General features: G+C 49.0%; 1 protein-coding gene across 1 annotated transcript in view; it reads right to left on the bottom strand.

The window, feature by feature from the left end:
- GNAL (G protein subunit alpha L) overlaps positions 1–5043 on the bottom strand; it is a 177845-nt gene extending 172802 nt beyond the window's left edge. Inside the window, exon 1 of the mRNA XM_062201343.1 lies at positions 4668–5043. Coding sequence (XP_062057327.1) covers positions 4668–5043 — 376 coding nt within the window. The remainder of the gene's footprint in view (positions 1–4667) is intronic.
- Between the last annotated feature and the right edge of the window lie 4909 nt (positions 5044–9952).

A 9952-nucleotide genomic window follows, 5' to 3' on the forward strand; every position in this document is an offset into this window, starting at 1 on the left:
GCATTTGGCCATGACTCCAACCCCCACGCCTCTCAGCCTCCCAGTCCTACTGCACCGCACTAGCTCCGAAACTGCGATCACGTGCCTGGGCTGGCTGCCTTCTAACTGCAATTTTCATCTTATCCACATCCTGCCTTGCACCGCCTTAAAACCCAGCCATTGCATGCTTGAAAGCTGCACCATCTGAAAATTAAAGTGGGATCACATCGCTCTTGCCATTAGGGCCTCAGAGCCACAGAGGTTCCTGGACTCTTGGGCAGGCCTGAGAATCTCACAAGATTCTGCAGGACAAGCCAGCTGTGCCATCAGGCTTGACCTGATGGGGAGCCTGGGCACTTCCAGGCGCGTCTTAGGCGATGCAGATCTGAACACAGTACTCCAGGAGAAGTGCAAATACGATTCCTATGAACTCAGGTGAATCGAATATTTATTCTCAGTGGAGGCCTCTGGGAAGCAGGCAACTGGAGGAGTTGCCATTGTGGGAGATGGGACTAGCCTCGGGCTAGGAGGCACAGGGTACCGAAGGCACTTTTGAGTTCTCTGACCCCTGATGTTGGGCTCTCAATGCACATTTCCAGAATAAATAGATGAATGGGATCAGTGAGCAAAAATAAGTGGCTGGTAACACAATGGCAGCAGCAGCAATATTACAGGAGGTCAACCTGCAAATTATGTTTCTGGTAAGAAACTTCCAGCTAAATCCATTCCAAATCCTAGCAAAGCCAAGGATCTTTCTGCATTTAAGTGAAATTTACCTAAAATCTGATAAACAACATCAACTGGATCTAGCAGGATGTGTTTTAGCGTTGACAACACTAAAGTGAAAGATCCGATACACTCCCGGGCAAAACTTGAGTCATGTGATTCACTGTCATTTCAGATATGATGCTGCCATGCAGCTGTCTAGGCCACGAGAAAAATAACTTTTTAAAAATGTCCTTTGAGAACACATTCAAGCCACGCTAAGACAAGGTGAATCTTTAGAGCTCACTGTTCTTATCTCCCACTTCTCTTCTACAGAATAATAGCTTCTTAGTTTTTTTTTTTTTGATGATAAATCAAACATTTTCTGCTTCACATACTTTTTTTTAAAGATGTTCAAACAATCACATTAAAACAACATTATATTGTCACAACGCTAGAGCTTACTGATCTTACTCTTCTGTCGTTTCTTCAGACTGTAATTCTCCTCTTCTTGAGTTACTGTGATGCACTTAAAAATTTGGCTGGAGCAATTTCTGATTAATTTCTCTATAGAAAAATATATGGGTGGGGCTGGTGCTATGGTGTATTGGGTAAAGCTGCTGCCTGCAGTGTCGGCATCCCAAATGGGCATTAGTTTGAGTCCTGGCTGCTCCATTTCCCATCTAGCTCCCTGCTAATGTGCCTGGGAAAGCAGTACAAAATGGCTAAAGTACTTGGGCCCTGCTCCCATGTGGGAGGCCTGGAGGAAGCTCCTGGCTCCTGGCTTCTGATTGGCCCAGCTCCGGCCACTGTGGCCATTTGGGGAGTGAACCAGTAGATGATGGAAGACCTCTCTCTCTCTCTCTCTCTCTCTCTCTCTCTCTGCCTCTCTGTAACTCTGCCTTTCAAATAAATATATTAACCTTAAAAATTATACATATATGGGTGGGGTAGACTTTGAGCACCTACGTGTCATTTCAGCTGTGATGATGAACCACAAGTTATAGCAGGCCAGGAGGTCATGTCTTTAAAGCATGCCGTCATTCCAAATGTGTTGCAGAAGTGGAAAGTTATTTTACCTTTTCACATCCACCATGATTTAACTAGGTGTGGCGTTCTAGAATGAGAACTCCACATGTGCCACAGTGTGCACGTCAGCGCTGCAGGGAAGACCCTGCTGCTGGGGCTCTTCCCTCGTGAGGTAAGCTGTGAACTGATGCGGGATACACTAATCCCCACCCAGAGTTCAGACTTCTGCAGCTTCAGTCACCTGTAGCCAACCAAGGTTGGAAAATATTAAATGAAAATTACAGAAGCAAATAATTGATATATATATATATATATTTTTTTTGCCAGGTAGAGTTAGACAGTGAGAGAGACAGACAGAGAGTTATAGAAAGTGAGAGAGAGAGAGAGAGAAAGGTCTTCCTTCTATTGGTTCACTCCCCTAATGGCCACCATGGCCGGCGCACCACGCTGATCCGAAGCCAAGAGCCGGGTACTTCCTCCTGGTCTCCCATGCTGGCGCAGGGCCCAGGGACCTGGGCCATCCTCTACTGCCTTCCCGGGCCACAGCAGAGAGCTGGCCTGGAAGAGGAGCAACTGAGACTAGTACCTGGTGCCCTAACCAGGACTAGAACCTGGGGTGCCGGCACTGCAGGCTGAGGATTAGCCAAGTGAGCCACGGCGCCAGCCAACAATTGATAAATTTTACATTGTTGTGGGCTTCTCTAAGTAGCTGATAAAATTTGTGCCATCCAGCTTTGTCTTGCCCAGGATGTAGCTCACTTCTTTGTACAGTGTATACATACCGTTTACACCACCTACCTGCTTAGGCACTTACATCTTGGTTACCAGATAGACTTCCCAGGAACCACCGTGTTTGTGTTCAAGTAAACCTTACATATAGCCTAACGCTGGACCACTTCACCATCTCATCACGAAGGCATTGTACATCTCACATTATCATCAGAAGGGTGAGTCCAGCACAAGAAAATCTCAGACAGAGGCCATTTTTAGGATAGTACATTATTATAACTTCTACATTATTGTTATTGTTGGTCTCTTACTGTGTATAGGACCAAGTATGGTATACAAAGGGCTGGGCACTACCCAGGGTTTCAGGCATCCACAGGGGGGGCATGTCTTGGAAAGGTGTCTCTGTGGATAAGTGGCTACCATACTTTTTGTTTTACTGTACTACTACCCCCTCCTAAACTTCCTGTTGTTTTAGATTTCAGATATTGCGTCAGGATACAGAATGTAGGTTTATGTTGTTTTAGCCACTCATTCTTTTTTTTTTTAACTTTTATTTAATGAATATAAATTTCCAGTGTACAGCTTATGGATTACAATGGCTCCCCCCCCCCATAACTTCCCTCCCACCCGCAACCCTCCCCTCTCCCGCTCCCTCTCCCCTTCCGTTCACATCAAGATTCATTTTCAATTATCTTTATATACAGAAGATCAGTTTACTATATATTAAGTAAAGATTTCAACAGTTTGCACCCACATAGAAACACAAAGTGTAAAATACTGTTGGAGTACTAGTTATAGCATTAGATCACAATGTACAGCACATTAAGGACAGAGATCCTACATGAGGAGTAAGTGCACAGTGACTCCTGTTGTTGACTTAGCAAATTGACACTCTTGTTTATGGCGTCAGTAATCACCAAGGCTCTTGTCATGAGTTGCCAAGGCTATGGAAGCCTTTTGAGTTCACCGACTCTGATCATATTTAGACAAGGTCGTAGTCAAAGTGGAAGTTCTCTCCTCCCTTCGGAGAAAGGTACCTCCTTCTTTGATGGCCCATTCCTTCCACTGGGATCTCACTCGCGGAGATTTTTCATTTAGGTTTTTTTTTTTTTTTTTTTCCAGAGTGTCTTGGCTTTCCATGCCTGAAATACTCTCATGGGCTCTTCAGCCAGATCTGAATGCCTTAAGGGCTGATTCTGAAGGCCACTCATTCTTGCAGCGAGTCTTTCAAACTCAACATACCTTGTTCCCTAGATCGTAAAGGCTGCATCCATTTATGAGCAGGCGTCTTGCTCAAGTCACTGAACACTTTCCTTATGCACAGCTGGGCAACCTGGACCATTACCCTTCCTGCTATCCCACTAGATGGACCACAAACCTCCATCTTATTTTGTTCTCTTAAAACCTAAAATGCAACAAGTAGCGTCAGGAATTCATGCCTGTTTTCACCTTTTTCTACAGTACAGTACACACACCATGTTTTCGGATCGTAGAAGCACAAGTAACACCTGTGAAAGTGAGGCTCAGAAAACACTAGCAGTGTGGGCCATTACTTTAAAATGGTGTGTGTGTGTGGGTGGGTGGGTGTGGGTGTGTGGGTGCACGCCCTCTTGTTTGCAGAATGCACAGGGGGCTGCAGGCTCTTGGGCTGCCGGATCTGGGGAGAGACAAACATGCACACAGCACCGAGGCTGAACTTCCACAGAGAAACACAAGTGCCCCATCTTCAGCTGCTGACTTAATTTCTCAAAAGGCAACCAGCCACACCCACCGACAACTCTGCTGGAATAAAAGCTCTGTGGTTAAGCTAAAAGGGCTTCAAGGTCTTATAAATCTCATTTGTGTTCTTAGAGCGAACAGCAATGGCACTGCTGCTGTGGCAGGAAATGAGACGCTGACCTGGACATCCCTGTGGGTCGCACACTGTGGAAATCAATCAATCGAAAAGGGGGGCCTTCTCCAGACAGGCACACTCATCAGTAAGAGGCGAGCCACCCGGCCACCATCACAAGGCAGGGACAAGAGCAAAACCACCGCGCAACGTGTCACTGGAGTGAATACTGTGGGCTTAAACATGCTACCCAGAGTTGAAAGACCCCTGCCGGATTTGACCGTCCGCGTTTACAGGCCCGAACCCGGGCTGCGATCCGTCGGCCACCCCGCACCCCGGCGACCCCCGCGGGCTGCGCGCGTCCCCGCCGTGCCCACGCCCGCGCGGGACCTACCCAGCAGCAGCAGCCGGTGCGTCTGCTGCAGGTCGCGCTTCTGCTCGCGCAGCATGCGGTCGATGCCCCGGCTCACTCTCTTGGCCTCCCGCGCAGCCTCGCGCTCCTCGGCGCTCGGCGGCTCCCCGCGCCGCCTCTTCTCCTTCTGCGGGGCCGCCGTGGGCCGCGCGCACGCCGGGCTCCCACCGCCTGCCCGAGAGAGCAGGGTCCGGGCCGCGTCGCCCCCCGCCGCCCGCGCGGGCGCTCGGCCGGGGAGCGGGGCCGGAGCCGGGGCGGGCGTCGGCCGCGCATCCTCCCCGGGCGGCTCCGAAGCCTCGCAGGGGGCGTCCTCGGGGCCGCCGAAGAGCAGCGGCCGCAGGCTGTAGCACAGACCCATGTGGGCGTAGGGGGTCGCAGCACCGAGGGCGGCGGGGCTCAGGCCGGGGTCCCCGCCGAGGGGCTCGAGGGGGCTGCTCTCGGACCCGGCCGCGGGGCGGGGTTGCGGCGGGCCCCTGAGGGCCACGGCCCCTCACTGCCCCCGAGGGCCATTTTGCATTTTCCGTTGGGTGCCGGCGGTGGCGGTCGCCCGGGCTGGAGGTCACCTGATGGCGCCGGGAGCCGGCCGAGCCGACGGGCCTCGGCGAGCCCGGCCCCCGTTACCGTAAACCCCGCCGCCGCCCCAGCCCCGCTACCGTAAATACTGCCGCCCGCGCTGCCTCTCGTTACCGTAAATATTGCGGCCTGGCCAGCCCCGTTACCGTAAATACCGTCGCGCGTGCAGAACTCGGCTGCCGTAAATACCGCCGCCCGAGCCTGGCGCGCAGCTGCGGACAGTGGTGCAGTGGCGGTGCGGTCACCTCCTGGAGCCTCGGTTGCTGCCGTTAGAAACCACGGTGGCCTTGCTCTTGGTCGGATGCAGGGATAGAGACGCCGGCTTTAAGGCTTTCGGCTCCCCAATGCTGACATCTCTGAGCCGTGCCCCTTTTCTGCTAACAACACATGCACGCTCGTCCACGCCCTCCTGATGCCTACTCAAACGCTTACTACACAGTTGGCTACAACAACATCGCCAATCCAAAGGTTCACCACACCGCTTTCAACACCCTCCAAGCTAACTTAAAACGCATACAGGGACACGTGTGTTTGTCGCGTGCTATCTGTGCTCGTTAAAACCAGAATGTGGAGCTGCGACACGCAGGGTAGCGCGGAGAGGCCCTTTCAGACCAGGGACGCCCTCTCCATCCTCTGCAGATACAAACCCTCCGCTCCCACCTCCGGTGTTCTTTCCTACTTCGTGCACATGCTACAGAGCAGTTCCAACAGGCGAATACCCCGAGATGGCTTTTAAGACACTTGCTATATCAGATGTTACATGGGTTTGAGGAAAATGATGTGGAATATTATAAATGACAAACATATAAATTCCGTGAATATAGCAGATTAGGCCACTTAGTGAAACACATTGTCTATCTATCTATCTATCCATCCATCCATCCAATCTGTAGAGAGAGATTCTCCAAAGAATAATGGTATTTGGGAATAAAGGAGCAATGCCATAGGAATACATCTTCTGGAGGAAACGTGAGCACAAACACATTGAGGCACAGGCAAGGGGAAGTTGTGGAAGGCCAAAATGTGGAGAATGATGTGGAACATTTTGAAACAACAATTTTTGGCCGTGATTATGAGGGTGACGTCTGAGGTTGAAGTGCTGGATGGATGTTAATGAGAAGTACTTTGTGTGTGAGACTGCACCGGCCTCTGTTGTAATGCTAGAGTTCTGGCAGTCTTTCGTGATGGTTCCTGTTAGGCAATTACATGTTCTTCATAACCTGATTTTATTTATTTATTTATTGTTAGGGTTGATACAAGCAACTCTATTTTGATTCTGACAACTTAGAAATTCTTTTCAATAGCATGCTCTCAGTGTATGCTATCAGTTGGCATTTGGTATAAATATCACATTTGATTACCGAGAAAGAGAGAAAGAGAAATTGACAAAGATCTTCCATTCATAGGTTCTATCCCCAAATATCCAAAGCTGCATGGGCTAAGCTAGGTCGAACTCAGGAACTTGGCACTCCATCTGGGTGTGGTTGGACTACGTCTCCCATGTGGGTGGCAGGACCCAAGTACTTGAGTCATCACCTGATGTTTTCCAGTGTGTCCGTTAGCAGGAAACTGGATCAGAAGCAGATTGAGGCCTTGAACCCAGTCACTCTGATATGGGACGTGAGTGTCCCAAGTGGTGTCTCAACTGCTGTGCTACACAGCCTGCCCCTGATTACATTTTTTTCTTTTCTTTTCTTTTTCTCTTTTCTTTTTCTTTCTTTTTTTTGACAGGCAGAGTGAACAGTAAGAGAGAGAGACAGAGAGAAAGGTCTTCCTTTACCGTTGGTTCACCCTCCAATGGCCGCCGCGGCCGGCATGCTGCGGCCAGCACACCGCGCTGATCCGAAGGCAGGAGCCAGGTGCTTCTCCTGGTCTCCCATGGGGTGCAGGGTCCAAGGACTTGGGCCATCCTCCACTGCACTCCCGGGCCACAGCAGAGACACAGCAGAGACTGGGAGAGGGGCAACCGGGACAGAATCCGGCGCCCCGACCGGGACTAGAACCTGGTGTGCTGGCGCCGCTAGGCGGAGGATTAGCCTAGTGAGCCGCGGCTCCGGCCCCTGATTACATTTAAATAATAAGTTGAGGTCCAGTATTCACATTTCTTTTGGTGCCTTGTTAGCAACAAATACATAGACCATGCAATGCTTTTGGCTTAACATTATCCAAAATATTTTACCAAAATTATGGTATACTTTTAGGTCTTTGCAGGGTAGAAGGCAGAGGGACTATTTTAGTCAGCTTTTTTTTTTTAAATTTTTTAAAATTTTTTTTTGACAGGCAGAGTGGACAGTGAGAGAGAGACAGAGAGAAAGGTCTTCCTTTTGCCGTTGGTTCACCCTCCAATGGCCGCCGCGGCTGGCGCGCTGTGGCCGGCGCACCGCGCTGATCCGATGGCAGGAGCCAGGTGCTTCTCCTGGTCTCCCATGGGGTGCAGGGCCCAAGGACTTGGGCCATCCTCCACTGCACTCCCTGGCCACAGCAGAGAGGTGGACAGGAAGAGGGGCAACCGGGACAGGATCGGCGCCCCGACCAGGACTAGAACCCGGTGTGCTGGCGCCGCAAGGCGGAGGATTAGCCTAGTGAGCCGCGGCGCCGGCCTTAGTCAGCTTTTAGTTACAACAAAATTCCCAAGACATTGACTTTATTAAGAGGTGGATTTTGATGGTTCATATTATGAGATCGAATAGGCCTTTTGGTTTGGCATCTGATGATAACCTTGTTGCTTGTAGAGTCTTGAGGTAGCACAGAGCATCACATGACAAGAGACAGGGAAAGTACACGTCTGTGTCTGTGTGGTGTCTCCTACAGCCACCAGGATTTTATCATGGAGACATCATCTTTAAAGACCCAGTCTGACCCACCCGTCTCCTAGAGACTCCAAGTTCAAACATGGTAATTAGATTAGATGAACACACTTTAAATGCTATTAATTCACGACTTTGAGGCTTAAACTTCTGCACGAGTTTTGGGAACAAATATTCAAGCCATAGTATTCTGCCTCTGGCCCCCTGAGACTCTTATCCTTCTCACATATGCATCTTTTCATACCCCTAAGTCCAAAGTTTTGACTCAGTCCAGCATTAATGTGAAATTTCAAAGTCCAAAATCTCACATGAGATTCAAGGCAAATTTCTCCAGTTGTGAGCCTGCAAAAAATCTGAGTTACAAACTTCTAAGATATACATTTCCATTCCAAAAAGAGAAGTGGACAGGAAAATCAGAGGAATAATTGTCAACCAAAGCAAAACTGAAACTCAGTAGAGCAAATATTAAATACTGAAGTTTTATTTCTGGTAACTGGAGCACATATCCAGGGCAGGGGCATAGGGGGAGCCCTGCCTGTGGCTTTGCTGATGTCACAGTCCACATGGCTGCTCTCTGAGGTTAGATGCAGACACCTGGGATTTTCAAGGTTGGTGTGGTATGTTTCTGGTCGTTTTACATCCCTGGGGTCTCCACATTGCACATCCACTTCATCCCTATTGATATGGGCTAGGCAGGGAGTTAGTGAGGGACAAGGAGCTAAGTGGTTTTCAGCAGCCTCTGTGCCAATAGCCCTGTACCACTAAAAGCTCCCAAGCCATTAGCAGGGAGCTGGATTGGAAGTCGAGTAGCAGGGACTTGAGCTGGCCCCCATATGGGATGCTGGCACAGCAGGTGGAGGCTTAACCTTCAGCGCCGGCCACTGAAATCGTACATTATGCAAAACAGAAAAACAAACAACAATGAAGAAAAATGACATTTAAAGACCTATAGGTCAATACTGTCTGGTCACTAAGAGTGTAATTAGAGTCCTGGAAAGAGGAAAAAAGAAAATGGTGCAGAAACAATATTGGAAGAAATAGTGATCTTTGCTTTCTGAAAATCAGTAAAAGACATTAACTTATAAATCCTAAAATTCAAAGAACATGAAGTAGGATAACTATAAGGAAAATCACATTTAAATACATCAAGTAAAACTACTGAATTGCAAATATAAAGAGAGAATTATGAAAGTAGTCAAGGGGCCAGCACTGTGGCATAGCAGGTTAAGCTGCAGTGAGAAGACAACACTTATAAATGTGTGTACAGAATTTTGAAACACAGAACGTAAGAGAGAAGCAGACAAAGCCACAGTCCTAGTTGGTTCTTGTAACATGACGGCTCATTAACAGAAAAATCGGAGGGTTGGAATGGGGCCAGGCATCTGGTACAGCAGTTAAGACGCTGCTTGGACACAAGTGTCCCATATTGGAATGCCTGGTTCCAGTCCTGGCAACTCTACTTCCCAGGCAGCTCACTGCTGACATGGACCCTTGAAGGCAGGTGATGGCTCCAGTACTTGTAGGAGGCCTGGATGAAATTCTTGGCCGTTGGCCTCAGCCTGGCCCAGCTCTGGCTGCTGTGGCCATTAGGAGAGTGAACCACCAGATGGAAGATCTCTCTCTGTCTCTCCATCTGTCTCTCTGCCTTTTGAAGAAATAGAGATAATTTTAAAAAGGAATGCCTGAGTCATGCCATAAGCCATCTTTGACTAGTTGATATTCTGTTGATATTCACAGAGCCCTGTACTTCACAAAGGCAAAATGCTCCTCCCAAGTTCATGTGGCATGGTCACACAGATACTGGGCCAGATGTCTCAAAAATTCTAAAATATTAAAAGTCTTACAGAGTATGCTGTCTGGCCACAATGGAATTAAACTAGAGAAATT

Source organism: Lepus europaeus, chromosome 9, assembly GCF_033115175.1.
Source record: "Lepus europaeus isolate LE1 chromosome 9, mLepTim1.pri, whole genome shotgun sequence".
NCBI lineage: Eukaryota > Metazoa > Chordata > Mammalia > Lagomorpha > Leporidae > Lepus > Lepus europaeus.